This window comes from Alligator mississippiensis, chromosome 7 (genome assembly GCF_030867095.1).
Source record: "Alligator mississippiensis isolate rAllMis1 chromosome 7, rAllMis1, whole genome shotgun sequence".
Classification (NCBI taxonomy): Eukaryota; Metazoa; Chordata; order Crocodylia; family Alligatoridae; genus Alligator; species Alligator mississippiensis.
In genome coordinates this window covers 11,592,394-11,611,475 of record NC_081830.1, presented here as the reverse complement: position 1 = coordinate 11,611,475, position 19,082 = coordinate 11,592,394, and the positions used below count along the sequence as shown (strand labels likewise).

General features: G+C 53.1%; 1 protein-coding gene across 1 annotated transcript in view; it reads left to right on the top strand.

Moving 5' to 3' along the window:
* The window catches only part of SLC4A5 (solute carrier family 4 member 5), a 53,494-nt gene extending 36,194 nt beyond the window's left edge, over window positions 1–17,300 (top strand). The window contains exons 14-23 of the mRNA XM_059730566.1: window positions 699–899; window positions 1,867–1,980; window positions 4,680–4,841; window positions 6,063–6,241; window positions 7,787–7,859; window positions 8,658–8,726; window positions 10,061–10,234; window positions 10,994–11,155; window positions 12,632–12,699; window positions 15,237–17,300. Of these exons, the coding sequence (XP_059586549.1) occupies window positions 699–899; window positions 1,867–1,980; window positions 4,680–4,841; window positions 6,063–6,241; window positions 7,787–7,859; window positions 8,658–8,726; window positions 10,061–10,234; window positions 10,994–11,155; window positions 12,632–12,699; window positions 15,237–15,402 (1,368 nt within the window). The 3' untranslated portion in view covers window positions 15,403–17,300. The remainder of the gene's footprint in view (window positions 1–698; window positions 900–1,866; window positions 1,981–4,679; window positions 4,842–6,062; window positions 6,242–7,786; window positions 7,860–8,657; window positions 8,727–10,060; window positions 10,235–10,993; window positions 11,156–12,631; window positions 12,700–15,236) is intronic.
* The last annotated feature ends 1,782 nt before the right edge of the window (window positions 17,301–19,082 follow it).

Below are 19,082 nucleotides of genomic sequence, written 5' to 3'. Positions count from 1 at the left end.
GGGGCCAGGGTTTTCACAAGGGTGTCACATCTGGGGTTGAAAGCAGCTCACCGAGTGGTCTGCCTCAGAGGAGGAGTTTGCTTTCTAACAGAACCAAGGTTGCGATTGGCAGAGTTGCACCAGTTGCTGACAGGTGAAGACTAGAGGTGCTTGCTGGATTAATAAATAAGTACAGCATGCCTTCCCACTGCACTCAGGCTCAGGCTACATAGCCAGAAAGGCATAGGAGTCTGTTAATCCATGACTGAAAAGATGATGCCCATCACGTAGTCCAAGTCCATGCCTAACTGGGGTTATTAGAGTCAACCCAGCAATGCCCACCTGGAGCAGGATGGTGGAGCAGGTGGCTGAACTAGTGCATGGTATAGCAATAGCCGTGCTGGCTATGAAGACTCCCAAGGGATGTCTACACTGTAGTCTGAAGCATGTCAGCATTAGCCACTTGCCCGTTTTGCTTCGGTACGATGGGATAGAATGGCTTCCCTTTGCCGTTGCCCTTCTGCCTGCTGAAGGACCTAGGCAGAGGTCATATGGGGCTCGCTGCCCCTTCAGGTCCTCTAGACATAATAAGTGTCCTCAGCGTGGTGGTTGTGGGTAGAAGCAGCACTACAGGAGTGCTTGCATTGGCCTGCCCCCAAGTACCGCTCCCTGTACTAATGGCTATGTCGGTTTCTTTTCCTCAACACATCCGTTCCAAGTACAATACTATTAATATGACAGCTCTGGACTGGACCCAGCTGAGCAAGAAGGAATGCCTGAAGTACGGCGGCAGTCTAGTGGGGAAATCCTGTAACTTTGTTCCCGACCTGGCCCTCATGTCCTTCATCCTCTTCTTTGGGACCTACTCCATGACACTAACGTTGAAGAAGTTCAAGTTCAGCCGCTACTTTCCCACCAAGGTAAGGAAAAGACAAAAGCTGCTGAGAACTGTCTACAATTTTGGTTGTCAGTAGGAAAGGCCAGGCTGTTCCTCTCAGAGACAGCAGAGTCAGTGCAGATCTCCCCGGGGCTCACCCATCCTGCAGTGACTGACCTTACATTCATGGCAAACGTCCATGAAAGTCAGGAGGAGAGGGGGCTCTGCAAGAGTCAAGCTCCATTAGCATGGATCCAATGCACGATTTTTCACCTCCTCCCTCCCCCACCCTGACCCCCAAATCCATCAGGGCTCATGCATACCTCCATTTTCATCAGCTGTATGCATCTCCACCCCGATGGGTCATATAGAATCAGCTCAACTCAAGCTGCCTCCAGAGGTAGAGAATGCCAAAGACCGGAGCCCTAGATGTGTTCCCACATTTTGCTTGCTATATTTGATCAGTGGACTTCCCTTGGGCTGGGCCTTTGTTCCACGTTTGGGAAGTGAAAGGCATAGCTGTCTGGGATAAGTCACGCAGGTTGCAGTGGATGGTGAGCAGCATGGATGTTTGAGTGAAGCCGTGTGGGGTTATTTTCCAGGCAGACTCATGAAATGTAAGTCAATGGGGAAGTGGTCTTCTTAATGGCCACCTGTTCACGTAAGTGGTTCCTGGGTGACACCTGTAAGCTGAAGGAAGAGAAACTGCCTTTTGTCTAAGGAACACTGCAAGTCTCACATGTTTGCATGACTCCAGATAAGGCTCACAGTTGAACGGCCCAGGGGGGGCTGACCCAGGTGCTCTTCCTGGCACCACTACCAAGCAAGAGTTGTTTTTTAAGTCTGTAGCAGTGCACCAGCACAAGAAGGGTGTCAGGCTCTGGTGTGTCCTGGATGTTGCAGAAATACCTCTATGCAGGACCCGTGTCATCCCTAATGTGGTTGCATGGTCAGATACATCCAGCCCAGCCTGTAACTGGCCTTTTCCTCCCATCCCCATCTGCCTCCAGGTCAGGGCCTTCATTGCCGACTTTTCTATTGTCTTCTCCATCCTCCTGTTCTGTGGAATAGACGTGTGTTTTGGACTGGAGACCCCGAAGCTGCATGTCCCCAGTATAATTAAGGTGTGAATATCACAGTCTCAAAGCTCTTCCCTCTGCTAGCTGCATCTGTCTAGCTCCTTTCCACCTAATGCTCACATCTCTCCTTCCCACAGCTGCCACACTCATGTTGTCTGTCAAGTCTCAGGTCTGAGAGTCCTGGGAGAAGCAGGAGGGAAGGGGCTCGGTGTCCAAGTCACGTTAGTGGTCTGAATGCATGTCTCCCCATTTAAAAAACCATAGAAACATCACTGGGCTTGTCTACTGCAGTGACTTATAATCAGATCCCGAACAGTCTGGATGGCACACGCACAGGATTTTTGTGCACGCCATAAAAATACCAAAGGAGATACGGTTTTTGGGACGGTTTCCATTACATAGATTCATAGATTCATAGATGTTAGGGTCGGAAGGGACCTCAATAGATCATCGAGTCCGACCCCCTCCATAGGCAAGAAAGAGTGCTGGGTCCAGATGACCCCAGCTAGATGGTTATCTAACCTCCTCTTGAAGACCCCCAGGGTAGGGGAGAGCACCACCTCCCTTGGGAGCCCGTTCCAGACCTTGGCCACTCGAACTGTGAAGAAGTTCCTCCTAATGTCCAGTCTAAATCTGCTCTCTGCTAGCTTGTGGCCATTGTTTCTTGTAACCCCCGGGGGCACCTTGGTGAATAAATCCTCACCAATTCCCTTCTGTGCCCCCGTGATGAACTTATAGGCAGCCACAAGGTCGCCTCTCAACCTTCTCTTGCGCAGGCTGAAAAGGTCCAGTTTCTCTAGTCTCTCGTCATAGGGCTTGGTCTGCAGGCCCTTAACCATACGAGTGGCCCTTCTCTGGACCCTCTCCAGGTTATCCGCATCCCTCTTGAATTGTGGCGCCCAGAATTGCACGCAGTACTCCAACTGCGGTCTGACCAGCGCCCGATAGAGGGGAAGTATCACCTCCTTGGACCTATACGTCATGCATCTGCTGATGCATGATAAAGTGCCATTGGCTTTTCTGATGGCTTCGTCACACTGCCGGCTCATGTTCATCTTGGAGTCCACTAGGACTCCAAGATCCCTTTCCACCTCTGTGCCACCCAGCAGGTCATTCCCTAGGCTGTAGGTGTGCTGGACATTTCTCCTCCCTCGGTGCAGCACTTTGCATTTCTCCTTGTTGAACTGCATCCTGTTGTTTTCTGCCCACTTGTCCAACCTATCCAGGTCTGCCTGCAGCTGTTCCCTGCCCTCCAGCGTGTCCACTTCTCCCCATAGCTTTGTGTCATCTGCAAACTTGAACAGAGTACACTTCACTCCCTCGTCCAAGTCGCTGATGACATTACAGGTGATCCACACACCACATACTGTGGGTGTGTTTCACCTGTAATTATCCAGTGCTCCTATGTACTATGGGATTTGGTCAAGGCAAAATAGTCCCAGTACTGAAAGCTACTCAGGGGAGAAGGAATTTTTCCCCCCCTAAAAATGAACCTGAAAACATGGGAGCAACTTGTGGGCAGGAACACTATGGTTCAGTGTTGGCCAGTCTGATTTATCAACAGTCCCATCCTTGGCACGTTTCTCCCAAGCCCATGTTGCCTGGCAGTCCAGTCATGCCTCCAGAAGTAGGAGCAACTCCTGGCAGTTGCTGTACATAAATGAGAGCAGGCAGTGAGCAATCAGGACTGTATGACTGTGTGTGGATGGTCCAGTGGTTATGGAGTGAGGGTGGGGGTCAGGAGGCTTAATAATAGCCTTAACGAGTATAATCTGCTCAGACACCACAGTTGCAGGGACCCTGTGAGGGCCTGGCAGGTTTAATGTTATTGAGGATGGCTTAGGGAGCTGAAGCAAAGCCTGTGAGTGCAAAAGGATACCAAATGATGGCCAATCTTGGTGATCTGAACGCGTGTGTGAACGCAGAGTCTGAGACAATATCTTTTCATTCTCTGATTAACATTCTGACTGTGCTGCTCTTCTTCCCTTTTCTTTTTGATGTTCGTCTCCCACTCTTTCTCTGTAGCTTCGTAAGCTTATCAGTGACTTCTCTATCTTTGTGTCCATACTAATGTTTGTCGGTCTTGATCTGTGTTTCGGAATGAACACACCCAAACTACAAGTGCCTACGGACTTTAAGGTAAAAGAAACAGCCTTTCGTAAATACCTCCACCCCTTAGAAAGTAATGGCACAGGAACAAATTATTGGCTGGGGAGGGCAGTGGCGCGGCCTCAAGCCAGTTCTTGTCACCAGGACCATGGAATAGGAGGGTCCTTGCATTTTGGAAGAAGCTAGTGGTCCAATCTGGGTCTGGACTAGGTTTGTGCTAAAAATTCAGAGCCAGAGGGGAGAGGTACTGAAATCTTTCCAGCTCTAGCAAGCTGCTAGTAGCGATTTTGCATGAATGTCACCATCTGATTGGACAGACTAGGTTGTACGGGAGATTTCCAGCCTGGAGAACTCCTCCTGGTCGTGGGTCAGAGCCAGAATTAAAACCTTCAGGGGTGGGTGCAGGCTCTGGGGTGTTCAGACCCGGGTAGAGCAGACATGGAACAAGATGGCAGGAACTTGTGTGGAAAACCATGATTATAGAGCATGGTTTGACTCTTGCCCCAAGGTCCCTGTGGAGTATCCCTCTGAGACGCCACACACGCATAGCCAGATACCACGCTGTTCTTGTTCCTGATGCTGAAATAGTCTAACCTGGAAGCCTGCTCTAACCCTGGTACCGGTTGCCTTTTCAGCCCACCCGCCTTGACCGAGGGTGGTTTGTGTTCCCGTTTGGCAAGAATCCATGGTGGATCTACTTGGCCAGCGCGCTCCCTGCTCTCCTGGTCACCATCCTGATCTTCATGGACCAGCAGATCACAGCCGTCATTGTCAACCGGAAGGAGCATAAACTGAGGGTGCGGCTCGGGCAGTGGCACAGAGCGGGCACCAAGCTCTTCCTCTCGTGGGGCCGAGGCATGGCCAGGAGCTGGGCAATGACATGGTCCCTGGCAATGTGGTGCCTGGCCAAGAGGAGAAGTTATGCCTGGGCAGGCCCCGAGGGTAGCGGAGGGTGGAGACACCAGTTGCATCCTAGTGCTGGCAAGACTCCAGGACTCCAGAGGTCTGTAGCTGCCTTTCTGCCCAGCAGCAAAGGCCCGCCTTGTGCAGTGTTTGCTGAAGACATTGCCTTGTGCAATGTTGCTTGTGCAGTAGTTTGCCTGATGCATCTGGGGCAGGGATGCCCTCCAAAGCATGCCCTGGGAACGAAAGAGCTCCCAAGTCCTGGAGGGACAAGAAATGACAGCAGAATTTGTGGGGTTATCAAAACACGAGACCATAAGAATTGCCATGTACTGGGTCAGACCATAGGGCCATCTGGTCCAGTCTCTGGTGTCACACGGCGGCAGAGAGTGGATACTGGAAGGGAGAGAGAACTGGGTCTGATCAGGGTGTTTTCCACTGTTTCACTCTCCCTTGCAGCCTCCAGCATCAAAGCTCTAGGATGTTCTGATTCAGAGGCCGTGCCCCTCACTGCCATGATCAATAGCTGCCAAGGGCCCTTTCCTCCAAGAACGTGTCCTCCCTAGCAGCATTGCCAGGTGTACAATAATTATCGTATTTGTACGATCATTTCAACCCTTGTATGACGTAGGCTCAAGAACAGTAAAAGTGTTCAAAATGTACCATAATTTATGAGGCAGCTAATTGGTGCAGCATATGCAAAACCCAAGTCACTCTCAGGGAATCTTAATTGACTTTTGGGTTTGCTGTCAGCACTTCCTTATGATTGCTTGCCTCTAAATAAAGAAATGCTTCAACTTTGATGGCCCAGTTCTCGCTCCCTGGCGACTTACAGTGAGCAGTATAATGTAAATAAAAAGAAGACTTGTTTGCATAGGTATTTGTGTACTTATTTGCATTTTTTCGGTGTATGATACTTTTTCAGCAATTGGGATCATTTTGAGCTTCCAATACGATAATTTCATATTGTAGACCTGGCAATGCTGCTAACTAGGGCTGCTGTCAAAAATCCCAGCTGTGATGGTGGGCATGTTAAATGGCTCCCCTGCTTCAGTGGTGAGGATGGGAGCTCGCGTGAGGTTTCTAACTGGACCCGTCCGGATGCTCTCTTCCAGAAAGCAGCAGGCTACCACCTGGACCTGTTCTGGGTTGGGATCCTGATGGCCATATGCTCCTTCATGGGGCTGCCCTGGTACGTGGCAGCCACCGTCATTTCCATCGCCCACATTGACAGCCTGAAGATGGAGACCGAGACCAGTGCGCCAGGAGAGCAGCCGCAGTTCCTGGGCGTGAGGTGAGGCCTTGTGTTGGGAAGGGATCAACAGCAGCACTGCAGGTATCTGAGCTTGTCCCTTTCTGTTGTCATAAGGACCAGGATAAGGAGGAATAGATCTAAATGGCAGAGCAGGACCCAGAGTGGCTGTTAGGCAGGTTTCTCTCACAGCAAGGATGGGTCAGCAGTGGAGCAAATACCTGGAGTCACTGCACAGTTTCCAGCGATCAAATTCTAAGTGCACTTCACAAGGGTGAAGGCTGGCTTAAGCCAGGGTCGAACCAGAGGACCGGCAGAGGTCCCCGTCAGTCATATGGGACTTGTGCAGGTGCTGTGATTTGTTGAGGGAAAGCCAAGGGTGCTCACTGTCCTGCAGCCTGCAGGTCACGTAGATCCCGAGGCTGATTTTTAAAAATTTTTTAAGGAAAATGTTTCATGTCCAAAGTCAAATAAGCCAAATCAAACCCAAATCTGTGAGTCATTCAAGAACCACATGTAGCCCTAAAACGAGCAAGCTTCTTCCACCCCCGCCTGCGCCTTCAGATGCCTCCACATTGTTTGGTGGGCATCCTGCATGCAGGCCCAAACCTGGAGGCTTGGGGTTCAGATGCCTCCAAGTTTGGCTTGCCCTCAGCCATATGGCTGCAGGAGCAAGCTAGGGAGGAGTCTCCCATTTCCATAAAGTCATCATGTAGCTGAGATCCTCCCAATGGAAGCTGGGCAGTGGGAAGCTAACTGTGAGGCTTTCCTAGGGAGTCCTGTCCGGGTGCAATCATCCACTATACAGTGCCACTTTAATTGTATTACCTTGGTCAGGGTATTTCCCCTGCCACCATCATGGTCATGGTATTTCCTCTGCCAGATAGGAGAGCATGCCCAGCATGTCACGGCATTGCACTGCAGAGCTAGCTAGAAAAGGCTGGGCCCCAGCAAAGGGGTCCTCAGAACAATATGCCGAGCCTCTATTCCCCCTCTGCCCCCAAGCCTCTTTGCAGTTCCCCCAGGGAGACTCTCCACTGCCCTGGTGACTTTTGTAGTCCAAGCATTATGCCAAGGGGCTGCCAGTCACTCTGTGGCTAGAGTTGCTCTTAGCTTGTGACACCTACTTGCCTACAGGACAGGAGCATGCCTCTGAAATGGGCTCCAGTTATGTGAGGTGATGACTTGAGAGAAGCTCAGGGGCCCTCCCAAATATCTCAAGCCGGGACTCTGCAGGAACTGAGCGAGGGCAAGACGCCCTTTGCTGGTGCTGCAGAACCAGCCGGGAGGGAGGTTGGGGTTGCAAGGCAAAATGGAGCTGCGGTGGAAGGCAAACAAGTGTTTCCCAGAGAGACTGTTTGGCAGGGAGCAGAGGGAAGCAGAGAGCACGGTTGTCACAGAAGTGAGGGTGTCCGTCCATCCCTGCCACTGGACATTGCTGTGTAGCGGTGAGGTAGAGGTGTGTGTAAGAGGCGTCCCTGCGTTGGCTGCGTACCTGGCTGGCACTGTACCAGAGAAGCACAGCGCAGACAAGGCTGTGTCTCCTGTGAAGGCTCCATTTCCCTCTCTGTCTTTGCTCTTTGGTAGGGAACAGCGAGTCACCGGGATCATCGTCTTTGTCCTGACGGGGATATCTGTCTTCTTGGCTCCAATTCTGAAGGTAAAACTTACGCCCTGCTCCACATCGCCCTGCACCTGGCAGCCAGGCTGGGTACTTGTGAGCTTGTTGAGCAGGAAACAGAGCTGGGCTGAACCAGCCCCAGCTAAATCACAGTGTGTAGCACAGGGGACACCTCTTATTAATCCGCCCTTGGCATAACGATGGTGGTGAAAGGGGCACGAGTCTCCGAGCCCTCCACTTGGGCTCTGTAGCACGAAGGGTAGGACATGCTCTCCTCTCCTGTGAAGGTGCTGCAGGTCTCTGTTAAAGTCCACCCTCTCACCTCATGAATAGGGATGACAAAACCTCTAATCCCAAGCATGGTGTTGGGGTGACATTGCAGGGGCACCCAGAACCCCGCAGCCCCTCCTCGGTCTGCTCCAAAGTGTAGGCATTGGTCACTGGAGTGCATGAAGGACACCCCCTCAGGTGTGACAGCGGGGCTGTGACTCACACTCGCAGAGGTCATTAAAAAGCAAGTGGCTTGTTGTAGTTTGAAGGGCCCAAAGAGACGAAGAAGGGGCTGGCCCTTCTGGGGCTTCCAGGCAGGTCTTATTGGATAGTTGCAAAGCATTAGGGCTTCCTAGGCCCTGAGCCAGTGTTTCAATCCAGGTGAGCAATGCTAAGCACAGTTGAACCTGACTCAGTGGCAGTTCCCCTGAAGCCCAGGCCTGCAGAGTCCCAGGCAACCTGTGGCAAAAGATCCTGCCTCTGGGGGAAGCAGAGGTGAGGGAGGAGAAGCGCTGCTAGAGAATCAGTTCATGGGGGCTGCTAAGCACTGTGTCTTTGTGCCCACAGTATATCCCAATGCCAGTGCTGTATGGCGTCTTCCTGTACATGGGGGTGGCCTCTCTCAACGGCATCCAGGTAAGAGCTGCGCCTGGCTTACTGATGACTTATTCTTTCACGTGCTCTTGCTCCCATTGTAGTTGCCATCGTTGGGCCCCTCACCTGTGAAACCCAGGAGCTGAAATAACCTATTGGTTGTTGTGTGGAGTGGACTTCAGTGGAAAGGGAATGGATGTCTAGGTCCTGGTCCTCTCTGGGTCCATTCACTGCTTGAGAGCCCAGTGGGGTCTCAGGGCTCTGCAAGGAAAGCGGGTAGTACTACTAGGACTGCTGTCTGTCTGCCCGCCTGTCTCGGGGAGCGCCCTCCTGTTCCTCGCCACAGTATTGGAGTCTGTGCCACATAAAGCAGACTGGCAGGAGCACGGCAGGGTGCGTGGGGTCTCCGTCTCTGTCTCCTTCCATGGAGGTGCAGAAAGCTCTCCCTGGGTTTCTTGTTGAGGTGCCAGGGAGATGGACATGGCCAGGCATGGGGTTTCCAGCCAGGCCTGGGAAGAGAGGCTGAAGCTGAATTGGACCATGGCTGCTATAGCTACAGGGGTCAGGTATGAAAAAGATGTTGGTCTGGAAGCACCATTGCATTTAGCTGGCTGGGGACCAATGGTGGCAATCCCCCTCACAAGGAACTCCCTCCGGCTGATCTGTGCATGACTGGCCCCTTTCTACCAGCCGGTACCTATGAGGCCACAACCCCCAGCCATCTGTCTGGCAGTGAGACAAAGCTTGGCAGCTGAGTGCAACTTTTTCAGCTCTTGCGAGGCTCTGATCCCCCAGGGATGAAGGAAAAGTAGGCGTAAATTGGGCCTGGGTCATTGGGGCAGTCGAACCACTGGGTGTAATGCCTCTGACCATTCCTGTGGCCTGTTTGGGAATGGAGATCAAGGTGGGGCTCAGGGTAAAAATAGGTATGGAGGGCATTCGGCCGGAGCCGTGGAGGCTAGGTCAAGGTAGGTGCAGCAGCTGTGGCTCTTGGGAGCATGAATCCGCACATGAGGGTTGGTGTGGAGGGACCCGCAGCTGAGTATGCTGCCCTGCCACGTGCTTTGTGTGCAGAGCGGGGCAGGAGTCCACTGCGGGTCCAGCTCCCACCTCCATCTGGGCCCTATAAGTAAGGCATCCACCACAGGGCAAGCCTGCCCGTCTGCAACCCCCTCGGTCAGCAGGGCAGTCATGTATTTGGCAGAGGGCCTGTCCCTATCCCTAGGGTCATCAGCAGATGCCTGAGGCTCCTCTCACCCTGGGGTGGGTCGTGATGATCCTCAGTAGTAGTTCAGCTGCCCGGTCACTGTTGTTTGTATGGCATCCCTGCCGGACCCAGGCTTTCCCTGGGATAACACCTGTCTGTTCCCTCGCAGTTCTGGGATCGCTGCAAGCTCTTCCTGATGCCGGCCAAGCACCAGCCAGACTATGTCTTCCTCCGCCACGTGCCCCTGCGGCGGATCCACCTCTTCACTCTGGTGCAGATCATCTGCCTCACCGTCCTCTGGATCCTCAAGTCCACTGTGGTGGCCATCATCTTCCCTGTCATGGTAGGGTGCTCCCACTCACTGCTGGCTCCCAGGGCAGGCCTGGAGCAGAAGTCTCCATGCACATCCCCTTCCTGCCCCCGGTCTGTCTTTGATGTCCTCCTCCTCAGGAGGTGCCTCTCATCATCAGACAATTTAACTTGGCCTTTAATGAAGAGCTGAAAGACCTGAGGTGGTGGGGTTGTGGTCGGGAGGCCTCCTGGCTCCTCCTCAAGTTCGTGTTCCTCTCAGAGACAGCACTCAGATGGTGTTGGTACCCTCCAGTCTGAACCTGAGAGGTCCCGTTTTCAATGAAAAACGTGGGGGAGATGTGTAAGTCTGAGGTCTGAAAGAAAACTGAAGTCCCTGGGGTCAAATCAAAGCCCTCAATTCAGCTCATCAGACTTTGGCATAGATGACAGACTAGGAAGGTTGGTGTGCGTGTGTGTGTGCAAGCCTGTGTGTGTGTGTACGTGTGCGTGCGGTGGGTGTAGTCTGGTCTGGTAACACCCGGAGCACCTGCATCTTCTCTGAAGGCCTCAGAGATGGCCATGGAGCCCCCTTGGATGGGTTTGGCTTCTCTCAGCATCCTCAGACCGGGCTGCCATAGCCTGCCACTGGTTATTGAGGTGTCTGCCCCTCCCGGCTCTAGGAACCAGGGGTCACAGCCTTTTTGTGGTGTAACTCAAGGTGAAAACTGGCCAGTTTTCCTCCGGGGAAGCCTGCAGCACAGAAACCTGTCTGCCCACATTGGGACTCTCTTCTCCCCTTTTTCCACTGCAGATTTTGGCCCTAATCTTGGTGAGGAAGATGCTGGACTTTGTCTTTTCCCAGCATGACCTAGCCTGGATTGACAACATCATTCCCGAGAAAGAGAAGAAGAAGGAAGATGACAAGAAGAAGAAGAAAAAAGGCAACCGAGGGGAGGACAGCAGTGAAGAGGAGGTGGGCCCACAGGGCTCAGGAGAATGAGCCAGGGGGCTTCATGGCCTGTTAGGGTCAGGGGTTCCCAGCTATGTGCTCAAAGGGAGGAGATACGCCTTGTGCGTGCCAGGCGCGTTTCTCAGGGGAGGGCCATGGGGTTCTCTCTCTGTCACGGCGGGTCTGTCACAAAATGCAGCTCTGTCCACGTGGCCTCATGAGTACCTGGATTTGCTGCACATTTGAGGCAGAAGGGTGCTGTAGCTATTGTAAGTGGTGCAAAACCAGAGTGGTCCGAATCTCAGCTTGGGGGTGGGTTTTAGGGCCTCTCAGCTCAAGGGGACTGGTGTGGAGGTGGCCCATGCAGACTAGGATGCCAAGGTGTTACCATCCGGTGGAGGCTGTCACCTCTGTTACAAGTGTTGAGCTCTGTCCCGAAGGAAGGAAAGCCTGCCTCGAAGTGGGGGAATTTGTCGCTACCCTACAGAACATTTGGGAGGAGTGACGTGTCCTCCTGAAACCTGTGTGTTTGTGGGGAAAAAAGGGCAGGAATCCAGCTCCTATTGAACACAGCAAGAGCTTTGCCGTGGACCTCGATAGGCTCACAGTTTACTTATAAACAGGCTGGGCAAAATGTCCAAAAGTGCCCAAGGAGGGACCAGGGTGGTGTCAGTGCCTGAATCATGTAGGCAGTTTTGAAAGTGGGGAGTGGTTGGCAGAACATGGTGGAGCCCCCGGTGGTGTTCACTGCACTCAGCTTCAGAGATACGGTCCTTTTTCATGTTCCTTTCCTGAGAGCTGGTTTCAAATTTTTTTTGAACCTCAGTGTGAAAAGTATCCAACCTGGGCACCAAAGGCTAGGACCCCGAAATCCTCGGCGAATCACTCTAGAGTATTCAGAGTGCCCTGAAGTCTCACCAAGATCCCTGAGAGCCAGAGGTGGTGCAAATAGGCCTGTGCAAATAGGCAGTCATATGGGGGGGTCCTAAATGCACACGTCACTGCCTCTCGTGAAGGCTCCCGCAGCTGAAAAGGGCAGCTGTGACTATTGAGGCAAAATGTCCTCGGGTGCAGCAAAAGCCTCCCAGGAGCTGGAAGGTAGCAGAGATCTTAGATGCTGAGTCTTTTCCTTTCTGAGAGTTGAGAGGAGACTGTCCATAAGGTGCCAAGAAGCCTAACAGGTAATGTGGAGTTGGGTGGGCCATTCTCACCCATGCCTCGGGACGGCGACCTGCTGGAAGGCTGTGGTCCTGGGCTTGGTAGAGCATATTGCATCCAGTGTGGTTTTTCACTAGCGCATAGGTAGAGAGAGATGTCCCAGCTGGGTCACAGCATTTCAGGGAGGAGGTTGCAACCAAGCTAGAGAGTCTACAGTGCCTGTGCTGGATGGGCCGCTGTGCTGTGCAAGTCCCTCTGAATGCAAGGGCCCTGGGGAATTGCTTTGGTGTGCCGCCTTTCTCCTCCTGGGGGAGATTCACTTGCCTCTGTGTTTTTCTCCAGGAAAAAGGTCCTTCTGCCGGAGCGCTGCGGTCCGACTGCTCTCCCAACGGCTCGGACCTGGATCGTAGGTAAAAGGATGTGGGACAGAAGCGGGTAATCTCTCCCAAGGGCATAGAGCCCCCAGTCTGTAGGCATCAGGGGCCTTCATGGTGGTGGGAAGGCATGGACCCCCCCGGGAGGGGAAGCATAGCTCAGGGTACACCCAGAGAGGCTGTGCTTGAAGGGTTTGGAAACAGAGCACTGAAGCTGAAGGTCCACCCCTGGGCTGTGTGGGTGGGATTTGTCCTTCTCTAGCATTGTGGCCACACTGCTACCTCACGGGGTGGGGGTGGTGAACACCACCCAACTGGAGCAGGAGCTGGTTTCTGCAGGGCAGTGGCAGACCCCAGGCCAGAGGTTCCTGGCTAGAGGGCCTTGCCCTCTGCTCAGGGTCAGACTGATGCCATACTTGGGGTCAGGAAGAAATTTTACCCCCTGGTCAGATTAGGATGGACTGTGGGTGGGTTTCTTCTTCCTCTGTAGCAGGGGGCATGGCCCTCTACCTGCGATCTCTTAAGCGTGTATGGATAACTTTTCATAGAAGCAGAACGTTGGCTGCCATGGCCCCCCTGCTCTACTTGTAGCAGGCTCCAGTGTTAGGTGTGTCGTGTCAGGGCATACAGGCATCTTGTGTAGAGTGTAGATAGTTTGTCTGGGATGGTTTGGACAGGGCTAATCCTGCCCTGGGCAGGGAGTTGGGCTACATGTGACCTCCGGAGGTCCCTTCCAGCCCCACTTCTCTATGAATCTGTGATCACCCTCAAGCTTGAGATGTGAAACCAGGGCTGGGTAAAGCACTGTCCTAGGGCTGTAAAGAGCTGGGATTTTTAGAGGATTTATAATGACTGAGCCCGAGTGGCTGCAGAGTGAGCCAAGACTGATGGTCCCGTGTGCACAGGGAGGCAGGCCAAGCAGCCGTTCTCTCAGCACAGAGCCATGCAGTCCCCTGGCATGCTAGGTGATTGCATGGGCTGGCACATTGGCTGGAAATGGAGCTGAGGTGGCAGCACAAGGAGGGGGCACATGATCCTGGCTAAGGTCAAGTGGTGCGAGGAGCTTTGCAAGCTGACTGCTTCCTGGCTCTTGGCTTTTCTCTCTGGTGTTGGAGTTCTCGCTGTCCTAGGGAGTGCCCAGGTGAGGAATGGCACTGGGAGCGATGTGATTACAGAAAAGGAAGCCTGTGTGCCAGGAGCCATGCAGGGGAGAGCTTGGGGTCGCCTGGCAGTACCAAAAATGTGACCCGCTAGTGCTTACTGCAGGTAATGCAAAACTCTAAAACTCAGTTCAGAGCTGATACCTTTTATTAGACCAGTTAAGAAATTGCCAAAAAGCTGTAGTGGGCACTAGAGGGCACCAGTGTAACATCACAAAGAACCAGGGCATGGAAACCAGAAACCAGCCTGAACCATGGGTGGAAAGCACTGGTGCAAGGGACTTGCTTGAGGCCAGCTGTGCTTGTAGGCTGTGTGTGTGAGCGGTGACTGCCAGGGTACATGTTCCCAAGGGGCACACGGAGGGGTTCCTCACCTCGGACCCTGCTACCAGTCCTCCCATAATGCTGTCACCACTGCCCCACAGGGCATGAAATGCCCCAGGTCCCTTGAAATCATGGGATCCTAGCAGGGACACATGAGTGGCTGCAGCAAGGTGCCCACAAGCTCTGTTGACCAGCCCAGTCAGTGGTTGTGTCAGTCATGGGACTGCTGGCAGTATAAGGCAGGCAAGACATCTAGCCTCACCAGACAGTGGCGGCTGACCCAGGGAAGTGTCCTGGAGAGGGAGAAACACCCGGTAAAAATCCTCCGCAGTCCCCGCAAGCTTAGATGTGAACCTAAAAGGATCATTCTTGTTGTATGGCAGCTTTTTCAAGGCAACAGCGGCCACGTGACTAGGAGGAAGGGAAAGGAATTGTGAGAGGGAAGGTGTGGGCTAGGAAACCTGCCAGCAATGGGATCAGAGAGGCCCAGTGCCCAGGCCATTTGTCACTAGAGTGAGCCACGCTCTGGGAAATACACTCTAGGGAAAACTTGCACACTGGCAGAGGAGACGGCCAGCTGCCAGGGGTGCAATGTCCCCGGCTGGAAGTTGGCAACCCGCGAAGTCTGGCTCGACACTCAAAGGGGCTGCCCCTCTTTCGTGCCAGGATCTATGAGGCAGTAGTGACAGCCCGCCTCCCCCATGGGGGCCCCTGGCTTAGTAAACTTCTGGTGCAGAGGAGTTTCCTTCCATCCTCACCTGTGTCCCCCTGTTCCCGGGGACAGGGAACTGTTTGATGGGTTGTCGGCAGCGTGCCCCAGCTGGGGCCTCCTTCAGCGCTCTTTGATCCAAAGTCAAGCCAGTCTCAGGGACGCTGGAGACAGTGGGCAACAGCCAAAGGGCAGCTCTGCGAGTGTACGCCTGTTTGGGGAATGTAGGGGTAGTAGCATCCTAGGCATGGTAGCATGGTGCTGTCACCATGTACAGCGCCACCCCCCCCAGAAGAAGCTGAGAGGTCCTGGCCACTGCTAGAGGAAAGGGTGACCTGCCAGGATGTGCCCTAACCCCCTTGTGCTGTCTTGCCTTCCAGCATCACGCTGCACCTGAAGATCTCCTGCCCATCCTCCCCTGCTTTCAACTATGTACAGACCCCGATCTGCACCGTGCCCCAGGTGAAGATCGAGATGGAGTCAGACTCGGAAGACACTGACCCTGAGAAGCCTCCCCGGGACATGGGCAGCGAGACCACGCTATAGTCCCTGGCAGCACCAGCCTGGCACTTCTATGTAAAGACCAAAATGGGCATATTTTTCTACGGGACAGACTGAGGAGAGGAGGGGCCCAGAGACACGCCTCTCCCATGGCTTTTAGTGTAAGCGATTAGAAGTGCTGTTGACAGCCAGCTGGCTCTAGCAGGCACAGAAATGGCCGGCAGCCTCCAACCCATGCCGGGCAGGTGGGAGCAGCACCTGAGGACATAGGACACCACAGGACCACGGGACTGCGGTCCCCCTGCAATCCTCAAGCAGCTGCTGACATCCAGATGAAAGCGCCAAAGACGGGAGGGTCCGCCCAAGGGTGTTTGGATTCAGGCAGCCTCGGCTCCAAATGGCAGCCACTCTTCCAGGACCCTCTGTAGATCCAACAGGCTTCCCACCTGCTCTCCTCTTGGGATGCTCTTAGTCCACATCCCCAGTAACTCGAGGCTTCCGAGGGCAGGGTTTGGAGCTGTCGAGGCTCACTCCCCACAAGGCAGCTGTGGCATTCTCCCCAGAGGAGGGGGGCTCAGGGATCTGAAATGCAACTTGTGGCAGGGTCTGCTTTGTGCTTCCCATAGCACCCTGCAGAAAACCAGGCCCAAGCTGAGTGAAGGAGATTCCCTGCCTGGAGAATTCTGTTCCCCAGAGAAGCCCTTCCAGCCAGCTCCAAACAATGCAGCTGCAGGCCCTAGCCAGTGGAGGAAGGAGTGTCTGCTCTGCAGCGGAACATACTGTGTCCCAACAGAGCAGTTGGAGGGGTGTAAAGGGCCGAGGCTGTGCCAAGGTCCCTTTCTGCAGTGCGCACAGCTCTCCTGCCCTGGGCCAAGCAGGTATAGGTGGGTGGGTACAAGCAGATCCAGGTGAGTGCACTCCTTGCTCTAATGGGCTAGGTGCTAGAGATGGAAGCCTGCAAAGCAGCCAGTTGTCCCGCTGGGTCTGGTTAGAGGGGCTGAGGACTCAAGACAGTGAGTCCTCAGCTGCAGCCCAAGCAGCATGCCCCCTCCATCCACATCAAGTCAAGCCACAGAAAGAGTCCTACTGGTAACAATAAAAAAAGGCTAGTCTTTCCCCGACAGCCAGCACACATGCTGGTCCAATGGCAGTCTCCCTTGAAAGGACCGCGCAGCGCTGGTGTTCCTGGTGGCTACGTAGGGAAGGTAAGAAGCACTCATTGACAGGCTGCAAAATGTGCAAGCCAACAGGACAGGTACCTAAATTCTAAGTATAGAGGTAAGAAAGACCAAGGTACATTCCCATCCACAGGTGTGATCTGGAAGTGAATAGAGAATATGACCTTGGGGGTGTGCCAGGGGCTCTTGAAAGAAGGCAACAGTGACAGCGGAGCACTGGCTGTCCCGCTCCAAGCGTATGGGCACCTGCCCCTGAAGCCTAGCGGGTGGTATCGAAGCCTGTAACAGAGCAGGTGCCGAGTAGCAGGCCAGCTAGCAGGCAGCAGCAGTCAAGCTGGGAAGTGTGGTCTAGGGTGTTGCCAGAATATAAACCCATGCACCCAAAGCAGCACAGCCTTTGTAAGAAGAGAACCTGTGCTTTGTGCAGCTGTCCCAATGAGCAGCCCACCCATGAAACATTTGGTCCTCACCAGTTTGCATGGGGATGTTGCCCTTGCCTTCCCGTCCTATCCAGAGGAGTCATCAAACTGTCCGCATGATCAGAGTGGTTCTCCCTCAGTCTGGAAGAGGCCCACAGAGGTACCAGAACACATGCTTTAGTGGCTGACCCCATGAAGATAGCTGTACCTGAGGCCTTAGTAATGCTGTCTGTCCAGTCAGCTCAATGATTTGCAGGGTCTGACCAGGGGAAGTGGTTCTTACCTTTGGCACTTGCAAGGTGTCAGGCCAGCAGGGAAAGCTGGTTCCCAAGCGGTTGTCACACCAGTCCAAAATGCCCCCCTTTGAACAGCATTTGTTTCCTTGCCTGGAGATGTGTGGTTGCATAGAGCCAGGCTTCTAGCTGGTGACTGTGGCTTTTCCTGGTGGGTTTTAATGGTCTTGCTGTAAATGCACGCCCCTCAGCACAGTCCTGGCCCTTCGGTAGTGCTATCAACTGTTACAAAGCAGAGAGTCAAAACCAGCTCTGCAAGTGCAGTATCAACCTCCCTAGTATGCACATACCTCAGTGCAACAGGCCAGATGTTGGCTTATGGCACATGCAGATGAGTGGGCTGGTGTCCTCCGCCATAGCAGTGACTTCCACCTAAGGGTAGAAGCTTGTTAGTTAGGTCAGCCAAAGGCAGGGTAGAGCTGGCACCTTCTAGATAGATGCAGCTGCCCATGGTAAGCCTCACAGGAGAGCTCAGGTCCTCAGCCGCCAGAGTGTGGCAAACCCTTCTGCCCTACTGAAGGTCAGGGATCTGTGTAAATAATTTGTAGACTCAGTCACTAGGTAATTCCACTCAGTGCTGACAATGGATGCCATGTGGCCTTAGCACTCTGCACCTGGAAAAATGGAGTGTTTTGTTAGTCAGTCTCCCCCCACCCTCCTCTCTTTTCTGAAAGCAAAAACATCAATACATGGCCTTGGATGGGGGCAATGACACCTCCTTAAGGTGTTATCAAAAAGCCAAAAGAAAGTCCCTCAGGCAAAAGAAAACTGCTAAGGTGACATTTGAGCATGGCACCAAGCAATGCACCTGAGTAGTGTTGCAGTCATGCCAGGGGTGTGCCATTAAGGGCAGATTGGTAGAAAACAGATACACAAGTAGGTCCTGGGGTGCCAGGACAACTGGCTGAGTACTGCAGCAGTTGACCTCAGGAGCACAAGAAACGCTTCTCCTCTGTAAATGTTTGAGGCCAGATGAGCAAAAGAAAACCAGAATGATTTCCAATTCAGAATATCTGTCTCATCTCACTGCCTAACCAAGGGTGCTCAAACATGGTGAGAATAAGAGAGAAAAAAAAAAAGTGCAAGATTAGGCTTGGACATTAAAGAGACAGCCACTTGGCTCTACCTGTACAGGCAATACCTAGCAGAACTTGGACTGCACCCCATGTACATCTCAGTGTAGGCCCATCTCATCTGTGCTAGATGAGCCATGGTATGATAGACTTGCATGCATTTTTATTCAAGGTAGCTATGGGCACCAGGACTGTCGTGTACAGCATTTCACATAGCCCAAGAAAAGGCATGACAGGTAACCTGAAGATTTTGAATTGTGGTAGCACAGAGGCTTCTTGCATTTTCCAGTTTCTTTTGCCCTTAGGAAATACAGAAAGGGCAAAGTGCGAGAAGTAACAATTTCAGGGCCTGCTGTGCTTCTGCTTAGCTGTTTGGTATTTGTCATTAACACAACACCAATAAAGCCTGTGTAAGTTCTCCTCCATATGTACTGTCATAGTTAGGCACTGAATGAAACAGAGGTGCTCTAAGATGCCAGTCAGAACATCTACTGGGATGAAAAGGGGCGCTTACTCTAAAGTCTGATGGGAAAAGGGTAATGAGGGCAATGACAGCATTGTCCCCATGGTAATCATGCACATCTGAGTTCAACACTGAACTGCTGGCCATAAGACCAGTGCTCCCCTGCTGAAGGCACCGCCAGCCTCTCATGCTGCCGACAGCAGCCTCAAGGCCTCTGGCTGCATAAAAACCAGAGTTGGAGTGTCTAGCCTCTTCCCAGGGTAGGTTGTTTCTTTTGGACCCAACACATTGCTATAGAG